This window comes from Dictyostelium discoideum (genome assembly GCF_000004695.1).
Source record: "Dictyostelium discoideum AX4 chromosome 3 chromosome, whole genome shotgun sequence".
Lineage (NCBI taxonomy): Eukaryota > Evosea > Eumycetozoa > Dictyosteliales > Dictyosteliaceae > Dictyostelium > Dictyostelium discoideum.
In genome coordinates this window covers 5,400,801-5,423,018 of record NC_007089.4, presented here as the reverse complement: position 1 = coordinate 5,423,018, position 22,218 = coordinate 5,400,801, and the positions used below count along the sequence as shown (strand labels likewise).

General features: G+C 23.7%; 6 protein-coding genes across 6 annotated transcripts in view; 3 read left to right on the top strand and 3 right to left on the bottom strand.

The window, feature by feature from the left end:
- Window positions 1–517: 517 nt before the first annotated feature.
- DDB_G0282123 (hypothetical protein) lies at window positions 518–1,987 on the top strand (the record flags this gene model as incomplete). Its single annotated transcript, XM_635274.1, has 1 exon — window positions 518–1,987. One exon carries the CDS (start codon window positions 518–520, stop codon window positions 1,985–1,987), a length of 1,470 nt encoding a protein of 489 aa, XP_640366.1.
- Window positions 1,988–2,287: 300 nt separating this feature from the next.
- On the bottom strand, window positions 2,288–3,745 carry DDB_G0282121 (hypothetical protein; the record flags this gene model as incomplete). The annotated part of the gene is made up of 1 exon (XM_635273.1): window positions 2,288–3,745. One exon carries the CDS (start codon window positions 3,743–3,745, stop codon window positions 2,288–2,290), a length of 1,458 nt encoding a protein of 485 aa, XP_640365.1.
- Window positions 3,746–4,384: 639 nt separating this feature from the next.
- Window positions 4,385–13,152, bottom strand: DDB_G0282119 (hypothetical protein; the record flags this gene model as incomplete). The annotated part of the gene is made up of 4 exons (XM_635272.1): window positions 4,385–4,855; window positions 4,948–8,175; window positions 8,234–9,656; window positions 10,403–13,152. The coding sequence occupies 4 exons, from the start codon at window positions 13,150–13,152 to the stop codon at window positions 4,385–4,387; spliced, it is 7,872 nt and encodes a 2,623-aa protein (XP_640364.1).
- A 622-nt stretch (window positions 13,153–13,774) lies between these two features.
- Window positions 13,775–14,596, top strand: DDB_G0282117 (hypothetical protein; the record flags this gene model as incomplete). Its single annotated transcript, XM_635271.1, has 2 exons — window positions 13,775–14,195; window positions 14,292–14,596. The coding sequence occupies 2 exons, from the start codon at window positions 13,775–13,777 to the stop codon at window positions 14,594–14,596; spliced, it is 726 nt and encodes a 241-aa protein (XP_640363.1).
- A 985-nt stretch (window positions 14,597–15,581) lies between these two features.
- Window positions 15,582–17,232, bottom strand: DDB_G0282135 (PhoPQ-activated pathogenicity-related protein; the record flags this gene model as incomplete). Its single annotated transcript, XM_635270.1, has 2 exons — window positions 15,582–16,218; window positions 16,319–17,232. The coding sequence occupies 2 exons, from the start codon at window positions 17,230–17,232 to the stop codon at window positions 15,582–15,584; spliced, it is 1,551 nt and encodes a 516-aa protein (XP_640362.1).
- A 1,076-nt stretch (window positions 17,233–18,308) lies between these two features.
- The window catches only part of DDB_G0282115 (SNF2-related domain-containing protein), a gene marked incomplete at both ends in the record, with an annotated part of 5,000 nt that continues 1,090 nt past the window's right edge, over window positions 18,309–22,218 (top strand). Inside the window, one exon of the mRNA XM_635269.1 lies at window positions 18,309–22,162. Within this exon, the coding sequence (XP_640361.1) occupies window positions 18,309–22,162 (3,854 nt within the window). The remainder of the gene's footprint in view (window positions 22,163–22,218) is intronic.

Here is a 22,218-nt window from a genome sequence, read left to right as displayed (position 1 = left end):
TTGGTGAGAAAAAAAAAAATAAAATCTTTCTTTTATAAAAGCAGATAATAGATATGGAAATCATAAAATAAAAAAAAAAAAAAAAAAAAAAAAAAAAAAAAAAAAAAAAAAAAAAAAAAATAATTCTTAAGATGTTTTTCTTTGAATCTTTTTTTACTATTTTTATTTTATTTTTTTTCATTTAATTTTAGGAAATTTTGGCGGGTTTTTTTTTTACACATTTTTATTTTTTTTTTTTTTTTTTTTTTTTTTATTTTTATTTTTATTTTTTTTTTTTTTTTTCTCAATTATTTTTTTTATGAAAATCATTAAAAACATTTTATTAATGAATATCAATATAAGCAATAGAATTTTGTGCTATTAAAATATCCATATATAAATCAAAACAAAAAAAAATAGCACTGAAAACAATACAATAATATAACAATATCATCAACATTAATAATAATTTTATGTCATAAAACTATACATTCAAAAAAAAAAAAACAATATATATACATTCATAAAATTGAAAAAGATGTATGAAACATTATTTAAAAAATTATATGAAAAGATCAGTAACATTTCTGATCCATCCAACGCCAACGAAGATGATATAGATGTATTTAAAACTTCAATTGATAAACTTCAAAAAATTATTAAAATATATGAAAGTCACATTGAAAATAAAAGGCAAGGACAAAAAGAACAAGAACAAATTTATAATATAAGTGATGAAGAAAGCGATTATGATATTGCAAATAGTGGTGAAGAATTAGATAATGATTTGGAGAAAAAAAACAATCAAAAGAATTACGATAATGGAGAAAATACTAAAGTTAAAACAAAATCTAATACCACCAATATGGATAAAAATGAAAGTAAACAAAGTGAAAGTGAAAATGAAAGTGATAATGAATGTGATAGGGGAATTCCAAGTAATAGTGATTCGAGTGATCAAGATTATTCAAATAAAAAACATCAAACTAGAAGGAATGCTACTAACAAAAACAATAACAACGACAATACCAAATCAAATAGTACCAATAGGAATGGTAAAAATACTGTAGTTAGAAGAAATAAGAATGCACAAATTAATAATAACAATAATGATAATAATGAAAATGATAATAATAATCTAAATAGCAATATTAATATTCGTACTCGTAGAGGTACACTTGGTAGTGTTGGTAGTGTTTTGAATAATAGCAACAACAAAAGTAATACTAAAAATAATGATAATGATAATGATAATGAAAATAATAATAATAATAATAATAATAATAATAATAATAATAATAATAATAATAATAATAATAATAATAAAAGAAGAAAAGGATCAAAAGAATTAGTTTTACATTCAAGCAATTTTAATAATGATACAGATAGTGAAATTGAAGAGGAGGAGTTTGAACAACAAAAACCAATCAATAGCACTAAAAAGAGACAAAGAGAAACGAAAAGATCAGAATCAGTTAAAAAAAAACAAGAGGAGGAAGAACAACCAACAAGAGAATCACAAATGCAATTAGCAATTATAACAACAAGATCACAAAGACAAATTAAACCAAGAGTTGATCTTTATAATCAACATATAAAAATAAAAGCAAAACCTGTTGAAAAGAAACCAATGTTTTCATATAGAAATATAGTTGATGCTCAAGAAATCGATAAATTATCCGATGGATATTTAGCATGGTTTGCTGCTAAAATTATAGAATATGACCCAAGATCTGAAAAATATTTAGTAGAGTACACTGGTTATCCAGGTTTTCATAAATTAGGAGAGGAGAGACTCAAACTACGAAGAGATGTTGAACTCACAGCAAATAATATACAAGTAGGTTTAAAAGTTATTGCATCAGTTTTTCCAAAAGGTCAAAAGAATCCATTTTGGTATACTGGTTACATTGAAAGCTTTAATAGTAATGATTTTTTGGTTTGTTTTGAAAATGACGCAACAAAAAGATATTCATTTGAAAAAAAAAAACAATCTTATATTTTTTAGAAATAAAGATAATATAAAAATAAAATAAAAAAAAAGAAAAAATTTAGTAATCAATTTTAATTATAATTATAATTAATTAAATAAATAATAAATAATAAATAATAAATAATAAATAATAAATAATAAATAATAAATAATAAATAAATAATAAATAATAAATAATAAATAATTAAAAAATGAAATAATAATAATTATTTATTTATTTAATAAATTAATCAATTTTATTGATTGTTAAGATGTAAATATTAATAAATTTTTATTATAATTAATTAAAGAGTTTTTTTAAAAATTTATTTCATTTTATTCAAATTCAATGATTGAGTGATTTGAAAATTCATTTTGCATTCTTCCATCGAATCTAAAATTGAATTCAAAGGTTGGACCATTAAAGGCAAAGGTAGCAGACAAATAAACTGATTGCGAGGAACCATTATAGAAATTCATATCTTTCAATTGGGAGGTTGTATGATTTAATTGTAGACCATTGACGAATATTCTCATGAATGGAGCGTATGCACTACCAGTATGTGCAACTCTAATGGTTACTCTTGTGAACGATCTAGTTGGTCTTCTAACGGTATAACTGTAACCGAGGGAACTCCAATTATCACAATTGTAAACACCTTCTAATAATAAACCCCTTGGAAGTATTGGACTCACTGGAAGTTCTTTTGATGCACCATGTTGATTTACAACGATTCTAATTCTATTATCACTGTATTGATGTGGAATGGTTAAGACATGATCATGTGGGTTAATATCTAATTTCATTCCAGTCACTGGGAACCTAACCAAATCGAGATATGCGAATGTTGAATAGATATTGTACAATTCTGGTGTATTAATTACGTTTAAGAATGTACCAGTTCTGAAATTTGGCATTGCAATAGCAGAAAAACTATTGAATGCTCTATCAATGAATATAGAGATTTCCGATGGAATAATATTGATTTGTTGTCTAAAGAAACCCCAATCTGAACCTTTAAAGTAGACATCCCTTTGGATCATAATATAAAAGCAACAAGTTTGAATAACATGACCTGCCATCAATTGTCTATTTTCAATACCGCCACCGACTGTAGTGAAATAGTTCATACAACGATTCATCTCTACAATACAACGACCATGACGATTGACAATCTCTTCTCTGATTGCATTCAATTCCCAAGAACGGAATTGTTCAGATCCTGGTGGTAATGGCTTCTTAAGATAAACTGGTATTCTATCTTGTGGAATACTGGATTTATGTCTACCTTGACCAACATCTTGTTCATACCATGCAATAACTTCATGCCATCTATCACATGCAAACTTAAGATCCAAAAGTAATGAATTACTAGTGGCAATAATTAATTCATCAATTCTTTGATTGATTAATCTTTCCATATCTCTTCTAAACTCAGCCATATAAGCATGGAATTCATCAGCAGTTAAGAATCTTGGTAGAGGTGGCATACCTGGTGCACCATCATTTCTTGTGAATACTTCACCCCAAATAGTACTAAACATAGCTCCTGCAAGTGGACCAACAACTGGTATATTTCCAATAACATTTGATAAAAAGGTACCAAAAAAGTTTAAGAAAGCACTAGCTGGTACTGGTTTAGAAGCTTTGGTTACGGCATCAATTTCACTTTGAGTAACTTGACATTCTTCCTTTATTTCCATAAACTTTTTATTCATCACCAATTCCTTTTCAGAGAATGATAAATTATGAAATTCATTATTGTTTACAACAACATCAGTTGATTCTTCCATTTTTTTTATTTAAATTATTATTATTTTTTTATTGATAATTAATTATTAAAAGTATAAAATTAATGTTTTATAAAATTAATTTAAATAAGGAAAAAAAAAAAAAAAAAAATTCTAAAAAATAACAAAAAATAACAAAATTACAAACACCTGTATCTAAAGGTTGTGGATTTTTTAGTGTTAATAGACCCCTTCACCATTGTCAGTTTTTTTCTTTTTTGAAACTAAAAAAAAAGGTTATGGTAATGTTTTTTAATTTTAAAAAATCTTATCGCCCAAAAAAAAAAAAAAAAAATTTGTAAATTTCCCAAACTTAATTTCATTTTCAGTTTTTTTTTTTTACCTTAGAAAGTAAAATATCTTTGATTAATTTTTTTTATCTTAAAGTTAATTAATTTTTAAACCTTTTTTTTTTTAAAAAAAAAAAAGTTTAATTTTTAAATGAAATTTCAATAATTAATAATTATTTAATCAAAATCTTTATTAAAAAAATTTAAAACCTTTTAGATTATTTGTTTTTTACAAAAAAAAAAAAAAAAAAAAAAAAACGTTTTTTTTAAAATTCTGATCAAAAATGTAGTAGCGGCCACTGGTCTAGTGTGAATGAATGAATTTATTTATTAATTATTTCCTATATAGTTTTTATTCTGAGGATAAATTTTCACTAAAAGTTTTCTCAGTTGAAGTTAATTTGCTTAATTTATTTGAAGAAGAGGATGAAGTTGCTGATGATGTTTTTGTATTTAAAGATCTATCCAAGTGTAAGCCAACTCTTTGGTCATAACAATATAAAATAGTAACAGATGGTATGATTTCAGTTATTATTAAACCAATAAAACTAAAAATAACACTTGGATTCTTTATAGAAACTAAAATAATAATAAAAATACAATGTAATATAAAACCAGTACCAGAGATTGTAGTTAATAAAAAGATTTTCTTTGCTTTCTTGACAGCTCTTGCATTGTTACTATTTGAAATGGCTTTACTCATTGAACTATATAAGCTACTACCTAAATAAATAAATGCTGATCCAATTACAAGACTAATTGTAGCTTGAACAACTGCATAAACAATTGAAACTGCTTTTTGACTTGTTGAAGTTTTAACATCCTAAAAATAAAAAAAAATAAAAAATAAAAATAAAAAAATTAATAAATATACCTTTATATATATATCTTTTTTTTAAAAAATAAAAAACTTACAATTATAATTCTATTACCACAATTATTATTATATCTATCTTTTGTATATTGAAAAACAATTACAATTGAAATTAATAAAAGATAAATAATAATATTTACCATTATTAATATATAATTAACTCTTTTAGTTAAATCACTTGCCCTACTATTATTTTTTAATACTAAAAATACAATTGCATACCAAAGTACAATAATGATTGTAAAGCAACTAAAGAAAAAGAAAGTTGGTAAAACCACCAATATATAATCTGCAATTGAAGAATCTGCTAGATAACCTTTTGGTAAAAGGAAGAAATAAACCATTCTCACAGATACGAAAATAAAAATCATTAATAGTAAAAGGTGTACCAATTCAAACCTTGTGATAATTCCTTTGAATCTAATGATGGAAATGATAACCAATTGATAAAAACCATAAATTGAAACCAATAAAAAGAGTGCTGCAAGTGTGTATAATAAACCTTGTGTTGATTTATCAAAGTAAGATTTATTTTCCTCAGCCCAATTGCCATTGATATGATTAATTGGGAATAATGTTTCTTTTTGTTTTACACTTAAAATTTCAAAACATAATAAATCATCTTCACCATCTTCCAATTTCACAATATAACCTTGATCTAAACCTTTAGGATACAATTTTTTAGTTTGTTCATCTAAACTTGCAAAATCTAAAACTGGATATTTTTCTGAATCTTTATTTAAAGTGAATGCTAAACAAACATTATATTTAATAACACCTTGTGATTCTATTACTATACCATCACCTAGAATCGTACCAATTATAGCACCTTTTGAATTTATAATACCAAAATCTTCAGGCTTTGGATAAGATACGAAATTTGAAGGGAATAATTGTTTTTCAACTGAGGTAAATAGTTGTCTTGAATATTGTGATACTAAACAATTACCACAACCTTGAGGGACTGAATCATTTGAAAATAAAACCTGACCATAGCTAAAATGGAAAGAAGTTGATTTTGAATGACATGGTTGTGTTTCACCTAAAAGTAATGAAGTTTCTTTAAAACATGAACTATCGCCATCACCTGAACAACTACATGAAATTGAATTTAAATTATTTTTAGTACGAAACATTCTACAAAAATATTCAGAACGTAATAAATCTGACATTTGAGAATTTGCACTAGTCATTAGATCATTATAGATTCTTTCATAATCTAATGACGTGGTTCTAGTTGCTGTTGAAATCCATTTACTTTGCATCCATACACCTTTTGGTGTGAAAATTCCACTCTTCCATTCACCATGTTTATAGGTGAACTTATTGGTCCATTCATTAGTTGATTCATAACAACCTACACAAGTTTCATAATCCATTTCATTAAATAATCTATTATATGGTAACATTTTTGAATTATCACTTGGAATTACACTACAACCAAAAGTTGATAAACATTCTGATTCACTTTGAGCTGCTGACCACCATTGATAACCATCACCTAATGCTTCACAATCATTTCTTGTGAATACATTTGGTAAATAATTGAAACATCCCATTGGTGAGTCTTGTTCAGTTTCAAATATATTATTTGAATAAAAACATGAAACCATACTTCTATATAAATTATGAGGTCTTACACATTTACCTAAACCCAATGGATAACCTTTAGTATTTTCAGGTGAAAAATAATACATATCTGAACATTGTCCTGCTTGTTCACATTCTTGTTTTGATTTACATTCAATTGTTGTTAAATAACAAATACCATACAATAATGGTGTATTTGGTCCAATACATTTATCGATTGAATTTGATGTACAATTAACCCATTGATAATTATTATTGTTTGTTGATTGGTCACCAATACATTGTGCAACTGTTAAAACAGTATTATCATAACATAAATTGAATGTGTTATCCCAAGTGGTTGAATTAATTGTTAAACATTGAGTTTCATTAATAACATTTGTAATTGCACAACCAATAAAACCTTGACAACTATAACCACAAGGAACTGAACAAACTCCTAATTGTTGACATTCACTCTCTAGAGTGGTTTGTTGATAATCACCATTTGGTAACATACAATGACCTAATGATTCACATGTTGTTTGATCATTTATATTGAAATTATAACAAAGTGAATTGGTACTGTTTGAACAAAATCCACAAAAATCTACATTACAATCATCAATACAAATTGAAAGAGTTGGATCACCATTAATACCTATACATGATGAATCTGAATTACAAAAACCTAATAGATCACAATAACCAATAGTATCTTGATTTAAATTGTAAAATCTTTTAAAATCACCATAAATATCATCATAATTTAAATCATGAACCAATGGACATGAATCATCTAAACAAAGTGGTGATTCATAATAACGATCTTCTTGTGAATTTGAATAATATTTAAATCTTTGTCTATCTTGGTTTGGAAATGGACCTTGATTTATACAATCATCTTTTTGATAATGATTGTAAATCTCTTGAATTAATGAATCTTGATTATCCAATATAAAAGGTTTCTTTAAAAGTTTAAAAATTATACCTTTATCTAATTGACTAAAAATACAATTTAAGTAAAGGTTATCTAAATATTCAATATCTGGTATACATTTTCTTGAATATAAATCACAAGTACTTTTTGAACCACTAAATTCTAAACAATCTTTATCTAATGTACAATCTACATTCGATGATGATAAAATATTTAAATCTGATTGACATTGACGAAGTGTTGAAATTATATTGATTTTAATTTTATCTAATGCTTGATTTTCAATTGTACATTCATTTTGTGTTGAATCCAATGTATTGTAATATTGATCGATAACACTCTCTGTACATAATGGATTGGAACATTGATCTTTTACATCAGTTGATTCAATACCAACATATTCAACCGTTTCAATTTGCATTGTAATTGGATTACAACATTGTTTATATCTCATTACTAAACTACAACATGGATCAGTTTCAAATTCTGGATCAGTTGTTTGATAATTACAATAGGTACCTGTTACATTCTTTAAAACTGTTTTCTTTTCTAAAAATTTAATTGCTTGATGTGAACATCCAACATAACTATTTCTAATTGTTAATGTATCCAATTGATATCTTAAATTATTCATTTCCATTAAATCTGTAACATTATATAATAAATTTTCAATTCTATTAATTTCATTTAAAATTTCATTAAAATCTTTATAATTACATTCTAATTCTTTTTCTTTATATGATACAATATTTGAAATTGCCTTTTTTTAAAAAATAATAATTAGTATAAATCTTGAGGAAAAAAAAAAAAAAACTTACAATTCCATTTTTATCAAAAAATGTTGATAAAAATTCAATTTGTGAATTTAAAGCTAAATTAAAATCAATTAAAGTTGAAGTTGTTGCAGAACCAATTTTATAAGATAATAAGAAAGCAGCTTGAAAAGTTTTTGATTTCATTGGATTTAATAAGGTATCATCATAATCTAAATCAAAGAAGGATGGTAATGAATCTTGAATAAAATAAGTTAAATAAGGTGGTGGTAAAGGTGATATTGGATCATTATTTAGGTATGGCGCACCAATTGTATATAAAAAGCATTGAGACCATGATTCACAAGCGATTTGAGTTATTGAATTCTTTATTCTACTTGATTTAGTTTGAGCAAAAATTGCAGCCATTGGAGGTAAACTTGAAATATTAACTGGTGAATAATAAGCTTGAGATGTAATTGATAATGTATAAAATGATGGCCAAGAAATGTATACACCAATATAGATCACACTATCCTTTTCTAAATAAACCACAATATTATTTTCAAAACTATCAACACTTGCCCATTTCGCAGGTATTATCGATGAATAAACTGGGAATGAATTAACATCATCAGCTAAAATACCAACTGTTTCATATAATGTTGGACATCTAATTGTGTATATTGCACTCTTCAACGCTTTAAATGTATAATAATGGTATGTTTGAGGTTGTTCTTCATCTCTTTCAACCATTTCACCATCATTTAAACATTGATGAGTATTAGTAATATTTTCACATTTTGTCATTGTTGTCGTTAAAATTGGTGGTACTGGTTTTGAGGTTAATTTGAATGACATTGAAAATGGTTTACCAATTTTAAATGGTTGAAGTGTGAAATAGAATGTATCTTGTGTCCAACCTTGATTAAAATCTTTACCCTGTAAGTAAGAGATATTATCAGATGGACACATATTCATTACACCATAAACTAAAGGATTACTAAGAATCATATCCCTTTGTGAGAAATATGTTGGTGAATAACCCATTGATAATTTATAAAATCCTTTAATTTGATGATTTTGTATCATAATTTGCTCACATATCTTTGAATCTGCTTTATATCTTAACTGAATGGATTTATCTGATGTAAAGATATATTCTTTATCTTTCACTACTGTAGTCCAAATAACTGTTGGATCAATATTGTTTTTACATAATTCTATATCATTATCAAATTTATCAAATAATGGACATGGTGGACATGATGAATCAATTTGTTTTGGACAATCATTAACATCTGTATAATCACAAGTACAATCAATTTCATCTTGGCCAACTACTGATGTACAATTAAAATTTGGACATCCTAATGAGTCATACTTGAATATATCACTATCAAATTCTATTTCAATTGCTGCATAATTTAATTGATTTCCAAATAAATTTACTTCTTTTTTTGAAATTGATGAACTGATAATATTTAAACTAAAAGTAAATTCTTTAAAAAAAAAAAAAAAAAAAGTGAAAAAAAAAAAAAAAAAAAAAAATGGTGGATTAATATTTTTTTTTTTTTTTTTTTTTTTTTTTTTTGACAGAAGTTAAAAATAAAACTAACTTGTAAAACTAAAAAATAAATATAAAAATAGAATGAATGTCACTCTTTTCGTCATTTCTGCACAAAAACGAATAATGTTAAAAAAAAATAATAAAAAATAAAAAAAATACTCTCATGGAGGCGTATTTTTCAATAATGGAAGATATTTTTTATTTTAAAATAAATTTAAAAATAATTGAAATAAGATATTTTTGTGCCATTTTTTTTTTTTTTTTTTTGAAAATGAATCTTTTTTGTTTGTTCACTTCGCAAAAACTGTTTTTAAACAAAAAAATAAAAATCAAAAAAATAAAAAAAAAAAAAATTAAAATAATAAAAGGGTCAATTTCTTTTTTATATTTATGTCCCAGTGTTTGGAACGATTTTGATTGGGTTGAAAATTTGTGCGATTTTTTTGTATTGTTTTGATATTTTCATAACGGAATATATCAAAATTGAACAATAATTAACCCAAAATGATTTAATAAAATAAAAATAGATTTTCCATTAATAATAATAGGTTTTTTTTTTTTTTTTTTTTTTTTTTTTTAAAACAAATATTTAAATTACTTTTACTTTTTTTTTTTTATTTCTACTTTTATTTTTATTTTTATTTTATTTTTACAAAATCAATTACCAACAGTTATTATAAAGTAATTCATAATAAGTGAGTGGTATTCTAAATTCACCCTTAGGATGTAAATGATTAAATGAGGATGGATTGGGTCTAAAACCAATGATTTGAAATAAATATTCTATAGTATCGAGTGAACCAAAATTTAAAACTGATTGAGTGAATAAATATGTTTTTGTTTCTTGATTTAATAATTTTGGGAAATAAGTGAAAATAAATGATAAAACATCAACACGATTAAATCTTGAAATTAATAACATTATTCTTTCAATATCATGTTGTTGAATTTGATTATTATTACTATTATTATTATTATTATTATTATTATTATTATTATTATTATTATTATTATTATTATTATTATTATTATTATTCAAATTTTCAAGTATAAATTCTAAACAAGGTAAATCACAACGTTTAATAATTAATTCTAATGGATTTGATAATAATAATTTTGAAATTATTGATTTTTGATTATTATTATTGTTATTATTAATAAATTGATTTTTTAATGTTTCAAAACCTCTACAATAATAATAATATCCATATAAATTATTATCAATTACCAATGATTGATTTTCAATTAGTTTTGGATGATTTTTTAAAATCCATTCAAGTGAAAATTTACATCCTAATGGTGTGAATTTGAATATGCTATTATTGTTATTATTATTATTATTTTTAATGCTTGGTAAAATAATTTTTTCAAATAAAGTAATGAAATTTTTTAATTTAAATTTACAATCTTTTGTATTATTTGTAATTTGTTGTTGTTGTTGTTCAATATTATAATAACTATTCTCTGAATTCCAAATTGTTTCTAAATGTGAACTAAAATCATCATAATTATCAAAGATGAAATCACAATATAAAAACTCTTTATCCATTTGAAATTGATTATTAATGTATTGATAATAATCACTTTTATAACTATTCTTTAAATGATACAACAATACTGAATATCTATTATCAACAACTTGTTGTTGTTGTTGTTGCTGTTGTTGATTATTAAATGTTTCAACATCTTTAATATATGGTATTCTTAAAAAATAATTTAAATTGAAATTTGATTTAAATCTTTTATAAATAATATCAAATATTTTAATTGGTTCTTCATTATTAAAAGAACAGGAGGAGGAGGAGGAGGAAGAAGAAGAAGAAGACGAGGGAATATTTGAAGATACTGGTGGTAATGATGAAACATCAATAAATCTATAATAATTTGAAGGTAAATCAGGTAAATTAATTTCATTTTGGTCTAATTTATTAATGAAATCATTAATGAATATGTAGTCATTTGATTTAATTACCAATTCTAATAAATTTAAAAGATTTGATGGATCAATGTTTTGTTGTTGTTGTTTTTGTTTTTGTTTTTGATATTCAATTATTGAATTTATAAAACTATCTTTAATTGATTGATATTTAATTGAGTTTTTATTAAACATTGATAATAATTTAGTTTTAAAGAATCTTGTTGAAATTTGATTAAAAAAATGATCACCACAATCAATTATTTTGGATATAGTATAATCATTATTAATTGGATAATATTCATTGATTTTAATACTATCACTACCACCACCACCACTACCACTACTACCACATTCAATCAATGATAAATGTAAATTATCATACTTTACATTATAAAATAGTAAATTAATAATTGAATTTTCATTTGATGATGATGTAAATATTATTGACATACCAACTAATTTTCTAAAAATTTCATTCTCTTCTTCAATTTCACTTTCATAATTAATTGGTGATTTCAATAATAATTCCCTTTCTTTTAAAACTTTTGAAATTTCATCCAATTCAATTTTACTTAATATCACTATCTCTTTATTTTGTAATCCAACAAATTCATTAAATTTAAAATTATCTTTTAATAAATTTGTTGTTGTTGCAGTTGATAATGTAGAAATTGAATAGCATGTATCTAATAAGAATTGAAATGTTATATTAAATTTCGAATCAATAATATTAAAATCAATAATATGTTGAACTGATTGAATTAAATTTGGAGTTGGTAGTTGATTTAATTTTGATAAATACTGAATTGATTTATTAATCATTGATTTACTATTATTACTACTAATACTACTACTACTGTCACTACTACCACTGTTGTTGGTTAATAAAAAATTCCAAATTGATTTATAATCATTTTCATTCAATTCCAATTTAAAATTTTTTAAAAAATAGTCTGAAATTTCAGTTGAACCTTCTTTAATTGATTGTAAATATAATGATTTTAAATGTTTACAATCACCTTCTAAATCATACTCATTAACTAAAACCTTGAATGCAATAATACAACTACATTTAATTATTGAACTTAATATTTCATTTATATCTGTTAAAAAATAATTTGAATAATTTTCAAACAAATTTAAATAAAATTTATAATTTTCACTTTGTTTTTCATCTTTCTCTTCCATTTCTTCTTTTGTTTCTTCATTATTATTATTACTACTACTACAACTACTACTACTACTATCTTTAAAATTATTAAAAATATCATTAAATGATAATCTACCATCAATATTGAATGATAATAAATCACCATTTTTTACTTTATATCTTAATAATCCATGATAACATTTCTTTCTTGCCATTAAATTTGCGTCTATAATTTCATAGTAATTAAATTTATCATTTAATGTTTTATATTCTGATTGAACAAATCCCCATATTAATTTATTAATATTAATATCTCTATATACTGAAAAGAATAAATCATCTTTCATTTTTATAATTTTAAATTGATTTTGAATAATAAAAAAAAAAAAACAAAAATGCTTAAGAGAAAAAAGTTTATTTTTTTTTTTTTTTTGAGATGCTTGTTCTTAAACAAAAAAAATTGGAAAGTGTGAAATTTAATAAAATAATAAAGGGGAGAAGTCGAGTGAACTTTTTTTTTTTTTTGAGATGCTTGTTCTTAAAAAATAATTGGAAAATAATTTTTTTTTTTTTTTTTTTTTTTTTTTTTTTTTTTTTTTAATCAAAAATTTTAAAAGAATTTAAAACCAATATATTATTATTTTTTTTTGTTTTTTATTTTTTGTTTTTTTTTCTTTTCAATTTAAATAAGATATATTACAATAAAATGTATTTTTACTTTAGTAAAAAAAAAAAAAAAAAAAAAAAAAAAAAAAAACGAACGAATGAACGAAATTAAATTTTTATTTTTTTTAATTTTTATTTTTTTTAAATTTTTATTTTTTTTTTTATTTATTTTTTTTTTTTTTTTATTTATTTTTTAAAATATTTATTTTAACTCAAAAACAGATCTGTTTATACGAATTAAAAATAAAAAATAAAATTATATTAATAAACAAATAAATTACTTTTACAGTGCATTAATAATAAATGGCATCAGTATATACAACCAAAAGAGGTAAAACCAAGAAAGCTAAATTAGGTATTCGTAAAGATTCAAATAATAATGCAGCAAATAAATTGAATTGTAAAATTTCCAATCCAGGAAAGAAACCACAAGCAGAAGCACCAACTCTTTTCAAATCTCAACAAGAGTTATTATTAAGACAAAGAGGTGAGAGTTCAGACCCAACTTTGGCATTAACAGCAAAATGCAGTAATTCAAAATGTAAACCAGATAAAACAGCAAGTGAACCACCAAAACTCTCATTATGTTCAGCTTGTAATTCTGTATCCTATTGTCGTAGAGAATGTCAAGTTGAACATTGGCCAACTCATAAAACTAAATGTTTACAAATTAGACAATCAATTGAAGATGATGCAAAGAAATCTTTAAATTTATTATCTGCTCGTATTGTATTAATAATTATTTAAAATAAATATATATATATATATAATAATTTATAATTAGTATACTAACTTTTCTATTAATTTTATATATTTAAAGAAATGGAATTATTAAAAACTCAAGAATCAAATTCATTAAAACCATTTGATGCAACATCTATGGTTGTAGGTGAAAATCCATATGCAACAAAGAAACCAATTAAAAAAGAAAAAACAAATCAAAATGAAGAGAAACAGGAGGAGGAGGAGGAGGAGGAAGAGGATGTTGAAAAGGAAAATGAGAATAAAAATGAACAACAACAAGGTGGGGAAACAAAAGTAAATTGGTCATTATTTTCAAATGAAGCTGAAATTGAAGTTGATGATAGTCAAGATGAAGAAAGTGATGAGGAAAGTGATGAATAATAAATTATAGTATTATAACTGTAATACCAAATACAAACCAATAGCGATACTACATACAGATATGGTTTAAATTAATTTATATAAAATCATATTTAAATGTTTTTGTAAATAACATAAATAAATAAAAATAAAGAAATATAGAAATCTTTAAAGGAAGATACAATCTTTTTTTTTTTTAAAAAAAAAAAAAAAACACAACAATCAGTTTCATACTTTTTTTTTTTTTTTTTTTGTGATTGCTTTAAATTGTTTTTTTTTTTTTTGGATCACCAATATCAAATATAAATAAATAAATAAAAAGATATACTGTCTTTGTTTATAAAAAATAATAAAATCGATTTTTATTTATTATTAGTGTTAAAATTTTAAAATAGTAAAAATTTAAATAATGAAATTAATAAAATTAAAATAGAATAAATTGATAAAATACTTAAAGAATTATGAATCCATTCTGGTACGCCTGAAGCACAAATTTCTTTAGTACATGGTGTGAATGGATTTTGATTGGGTACGATTGCCAATTCGGTATTGATATGAGCGATATTATCACCATTAGCATTTTCAAATTCTACTTCAAAATACCAAAAAAAAAGACAAAGCTATTGGCGAGATTTATTGGATTATAAAATAATATAATTACACTAGCAATTATTTGATTATTTAATATTCAAAATACTAAGGTACTTGTTTTTTATTTATTATTTTTTTATTTTTTTTAGAACAATCAATTATTGAAAATGTTTCAGCATTTGGGGTTTATCAACAATTGTTTTAATAAATTTTTAGGAAATTCCCGGATATTGTATTAAATAAATAAATATATAAAAAAAAAAAAAATATATAAATAAATAAATAAATAAATAAATAAATAAATAAATAAATAAATAAATGAATGAAAAAAAGATACACTGTATTTGTTTATAAAAAATAAAATTGATTTTTATTTTATTGTTATTATTATTACTATTATTATTATTTTAAAATTTTAAAATAGTAAAAATTTAAATAATGAAATTAATAAAATTAAAATAGAGTTGATTGATAAAATACTTGAAGAATTAGGAACCCATTCTGGTACGCCTGAAGCACAAATTTCTTTAGTACATGGTGAGAATGGATATTGATTTGGTACGATTGCCAATTCAGTATTGATATGAGCGATATTATCACCATTGGCATTTTCAAATTCTACTTCAAAATAAAATGCAGTCCATCCACCATTAGCTGGTCTTGATAAACTGAATGAATAAGAATTATCATTTGTTAAATCGATTGGATAAGTTTTCCATAATCCTGTGTAATTTTGATAACAAGTATCAGAGAAGCAGGTAAACATTCTAAAATCTCTTTTGGTTTTTGATAATGTATCCACTGAATATGCAACTACTTTACTTGGTGTACCACCTTTAACAACTTTCATATTAATTGTAGCAGAATTGTTATCACTTGAGTAAACGATATTCCATGATAATTCAGGACGTACTTGATTATTTGATATTAATTTAAAATATTTCGAAACTTCAGTTGAAACACCTTGAAAATTTGAAACTCCATGATTAGTTTGATAAATACCTAATCTTTTTTCACCTTTAATTTGATTAAAAAAGTATTTAGTTGAATCACTTTTGAAAAAAAAAAAAAAAAAAAAAAAAAAATGGTATTAATAACTTAAAGTTATTTTAATAATAATAATAAAAAAATATATATTTAAAAAAAACTTACGGTAAAAAGAATTCATCATGAACTGTGAGAATAATAAATTTTGGTATACTTTTCATAACATCTAAATAATTTAGAGGATCAACAATATCTGTGACAACTTTGAAATATTTTGTATCGAAAAATGATGGAATACCTTGATTTTGGTAAGAATCAAGAGCCCATGACCAATTGCCATAACTGGTGAACTGTTCTTTAATACCTTTTACTAAATTTGGTACACCAATTACCATTGGAATAGCAGCGGCTAATCTTTTATCACCAACCATTGCGATACCATAAGTGGTCCAACCTCTTTTACTTGCACCTGAAACAACGAATTTTTCAATCGTGTAGAATGATTTCTGTTTTCCAAATTCTTGAATTGCAGTCATTGCAGAGGTAGCAGCTTTGGTTTGTGGTAATAAACTAACCCAATTTGAATCTTGAGTATCTATATACTTACGCCAAGTGTATGCAACTATGTCATCTTCTTGTCTTGGGATACCGTCATTTTCAAATGTAATGAATTGATTTGGGACTTGATATAGAGTTGAAGTGATTGCTGATGTTTGGTTGCAAATATCCATACTAAATTTATTTAGAGATTGTAATGTTGGTGTTGCCCAATTTTGATTTATACCATCTGTAATATGCATATGACCAACATTATTATTATTTTTATTCAAATAATCATTTGGTACACAAATAGTTAACCAATGTTTCCAAATACTATTATCACTATGATCCTTCATCCATTGTTGAGAAGTTAATTCAAGAATATAAATTTTTGAATTAAAATTTGTTTCATATGTTTCATTTAAACTCCATTTATAATGACTATCTTTTTTTTCAACGTAATTTTTTAAAATTTTTGATTCTGATTTAATAAAATTAATAAAAAATGATATTAATAATAAAGTTATTAAAATCTTCATTTTTTTGTTTTGGTTTTTTTTTTTTTTTTTGGTTTGTTTTGTTTTGTTTTGTTTGTTTTTTTTGATTTATGAATATTAATATTTAAAATGATTTTTTAAAACAATGTTTAAATAGTTTTTTTAAAAAAAAAAATGTTTAGTTTTTTTTTTTTTATTTATTTTTTATTTTGAAAAATGTTTTATAACTATCTAACCATAATATCATTTTATATTTTAAAAATAGATTATTTCATTTTTTATGACGTATTTAAGAATTATTATAAAATTCTAAAGATCTTTGTTTAATTACCTTAAAAATGATTAATGAGGTTATATATTAAAGGTAACGGGTGGTTATATTTTATAGTCTATATCCATATGATAATGGTAATAATGGTTATATTAAATGCAATGGTTATATTATTATTTTGTTTTCGGTCTTATAATAAAATTATGTAAAATAAAAGTGACGCTTTTTTTTGTCATTCCGAATGTCACTTTCTGAAAAAAAAAAACAAAAAAAAAAAAAAAAAAAAAACAAAAAAAAAAAAAAAATTATTTGAAAATTAATTGTGAGATTTGTGGCGTTAAAAAATAATATAGTTACACTGGTAATATTTTGATTCTTTATGATTAAAAATTAATTTTAAGGTATGATATTTGTTTTTATTTATTTGTTATTTTTTTTTTATATTTATTTTTTTTTTTTTTTTTATTTTTATTTTTATTTTTATTTTTTTTTTTTTTTTTTTTTTTGTTTTATTTTTTTTTTTTTTTATGAAACCCCAAACAAGATAAAAAATAAATAAAAATAAATAAAATTAATTTTTGAGAAATTCACAAATTAATCAAAAATTTAATTGTTTGGATATTTTTAAAAACACTAAGAAATCTTTTAATTTTGGGAAAAAATCAAAAATTTTTAATTTATTTATTTTTTTTTTTTTTTTTTTTTTTTTCCCCTTTAAAAATTTGGAATAACTTAAAAAAAAAAAAAATAAAAAAAAAAAAAATAAAAAAAAGCCATCCACAAGTTTTATTTATTTCTATAAATTTTTAACTGCATACATGTTTTAAAGAAAAAGAAAAAAAAAGGCATGGTGGATAATAATATTATTGAAAAAGTTAAAGATGAAGTAGAAAAAGTAGATGAACCAATAAAATCTAAAAACCCTCAAGAAAATGTATATAAAAGAACATATGAAAATATTGGAAATTCTTCAAGAAGAAGTAAACCATTAGACATTAATTTAGAGACACTTTTAAACGACAATAAAAAAAAAACTGTAAAAAAAATAAAAAAAGAAGATAAAAGTGATATCAATAGTAGTAGTAATACAATTAAAATCAATGAAGAAGTATCAGAATTAAAACCCACAAAAACAGGATTAAATGATTCAACTAATGAAATAGAATCTGAAAAAAAAGATACACCATCAACTTCAACTTCAATCACTTCCACCAATTCCACAACAACCTCAACAACAACAACACCACCAATATCAAATGTAATATCAGTAGATTCTACAGATAATGAAGATTACCAACCAAAAAAAGAAATTAAAAAGAAAAACAATAAAAAAGTAAAAAATAAAAAATCAAAAGAAGAAGAATGTATAATAATAAATGAAAAAAAAGAGATCAATATTGACCAAGAGGAAGAGGACCAGCCTACACAAGAGGTTGATTATTCAATTACAAATTCATCATCATCATTAATATCACCAACAAAATCAAATTCAATATTAAATATAAAAGTGATAGCATCAAAAACAGAAGAAACAACAGTTAAACCAATCAAACCAAGGTTAGTAATTAGAAATGAACTTGAAATTAGAACAAAACATTTAAATGATTATGAATGGGGTAAAAAAATGAATGAAGTTATGGGATTGGATAATACACAAATACCATCAACATTGAAAGCTTCATTTAGAAATCGTAGTGGTGGTAGTTTTTTAAAAGCATTAGCTATGGCAAAAGATTACTTGGAAAGAAATAATAAACAAATTAAAAGAGATATATCATTTTTAAATACTGATCCCGAGATTGGTAATGAAGATGATGAATTTATAGATTTAGAAAATGATAGTGATAATAATAATAATGATGATTTAGATGATTTAAATGAAATTGAAGATTTAAATAAAATATCAGATAATAGTGATGAAGATGAATATGAAGAAGAATTAGAAGAAGAGGATCAAGAGGAACTAGTAGAAGATGGTGATGAAGATGAAGCACTTTTAGAAAAAGAAGCAGATGACGAAGATGATTTTAAAGAAATTGGTAGTGGTGGTGGTGGTGGTGGTGTTATTGATGATATAATAAAAAATACACCAACTAAAAAACAATCACAAAAAGGTGTTGATTTTAATTCATCAATTGTATTAGATGATAATGATGATATGGTTGGTGGTAATAGTGGTAATAAAAATGAAATAGTAATAGATTTAGATGACGATAACAACAACAACAACAACAACAACAACAACAACAACAACAACAACAACAACAACAACAACAACAACAACAACAACAACAACAACAACAACAATAACAACAACAACAACGGTAATACTACCACACCAATAAAACCAACTAAAATAACACCAACAAAAACAAAACAATCACCTCAATTAAAGAGTAAATCACCATTATCAAAATCAGTATCACCAGTATCATCATCAACAAAGAAAGTTAAAAAACAACAAATTGTAGAGTTAGAATCATCTGATGATGATTTGGATGATTTACTTAAACCAACTATTATGGATTCATTATTTAAAGGATTTGATTATACAACTTCAAAAAAAACTACAACAACAACTACCACCACCACCACTACCACCTCAACCTCACTTAACAACAACAACAACAACAACAACAACAATCATAATAATGATAATGATGATGATAGTGAAGAGTCAATTAAAAGATTAATTGATAGATCATTAGATGATTTAGATAGTAAAAGATTAATTGATTTTAGAACACCATCAAGATCAAATTCAACCACAACAACTACAACAACAACAACTAATAATAATAATAATAATAATAATAATAATAATAATAATAATAATAATAATAATAATAATAATAATAATAATAATAATAATAATAATAATAATAATGAATCAATTGAAATTGATAATGATGATGATAAAGATTGGTTTAAAGATATTAATAAAAGATTAGTAACAAATTATAATAATCAAGGAGATTCAAAAGAATGGTTATTATTATTGAAATCAATTGATCAATGTCCATTATTGATTGATACGAAATGTAAAAATATTATTAATGGAGAGAAATTATATTTTAGATATGAACCTGAAAAATTACCAAAATCATTTTTACCAAAGACTGAAAATAGATTACCATTCACATGCTATTCACAAGAGAGTAAAGAGTTTTATGGGTTTTTGGGATTTCCAAGTGTTGATTTAAATGCATTAATATTACCATTAATTAGAAAGAACTATATTAGATTGGGTGGAACTGCAATATTGACAAGTTATACTCAAGGTAGAATTCAAGGTTATTCATTGGTAGATATTTATTATTCACATGAGGGTCAAATCATTGATAGAGTCGATAGAACTACACCAAATGTAATTGATGAAAGTGATTTCATCGATAGTCAATATATTAAAGTTTGTAGAAAATTATTAGATTGTTTACTCCTTGGTCCTTCACAATTTCCAAATATTTTAAATGGCGATGGTAATAGTGGTAATGGTGGTGGAAATAAAAATGAAATTAATCCAAGAGATTTATTTGTAAAGAAAGCATTATTAACAACTGAGGCACCAGATTCACTAAAGAGTCAATTGAAACATCATCAAAAGGAAGGATTGTGGTGGATGCTTGGTCGTGAACAAAAACCATTTATAACTTATAATATGTCGGTTGAAGAGTATTGGAGGCTTTATAAAACTTCACCAATAGTCGGTGAAGCTGCAAGTGTGGAATTCTATTACAATTGCATTTGTGATAAGATCAGTTTAACACCACCAAAGAGTAAACATAAGATAGCTGGTGGTTTGCTTTGTGATGAAATGGGTCTTGGTAAAACCGTTATGTCTATAGCATTAATTATGTCAAATCATCCAGTTTTTTCAACACATAGACAACAAAAAGAAGCATACGATGAAATCAAAGACCAATTAAGGAATAGAAATCAACAGTTACGTAGTTTTCAAAAGTCTGTACCAAAACCAAAAGCAACATTAATAATATGTCCGCCATCATTGGTCAGCCAATGGAAATCGGAAATAAAGAAGCATTTAAAACCAGACTATTTCAATAAATTGGAAATTTTTGAATATCATGGTGCTAATCGTAAGAAAAAACTATCAGGTGTCGATTTGAATCTTATGGATATTGTAATCACTACACATAATACTTTTGGTATTGAATTCAAGAAATATGAAGAGGATATGCAAAGTGCATACACTAACAATGCCAATGGCAATGATGGGTCCATTCCATTGCCTGCACTACTCACAATTCATTGGTGGAGAGTTATCATTGATGAGTCGCAAGTTTGTAAAATCAAAACATTAATCTTTAAAGGGTTACAAAATTTAGATGCAATTCATAAATGGTGTTTATCAGGTACACCCATTTCAAATTATTTAGATGACATTTATCCATCATTACATTTTTTAAATTGTTATCCAATAGCTCAAGATTTAAAAACTTGGAGAAAATTAATTGATCGTCCAAAGAATTTAGAACTATTAAAGAAAGTTATTAATCCAATCCTATTACGTCGTGAAAAATCTGAAATTTTAGATTTCAAATTACCAAAGAAAAATAAAGAAATTGTTTATTTAGATTTTAATGAAAATGAAGCTGATGATTATGATACACTTTTCTCTGTTGCTCAAGAAACTTTACAAAAAATTAGTTGTAGAGGTGGTATTTTAAAAAATTATGCAACGTATGTAAATTTATTTTTCTTTTTTAATAATTTTTTTTTTTTTTTTTTTTTTTTAC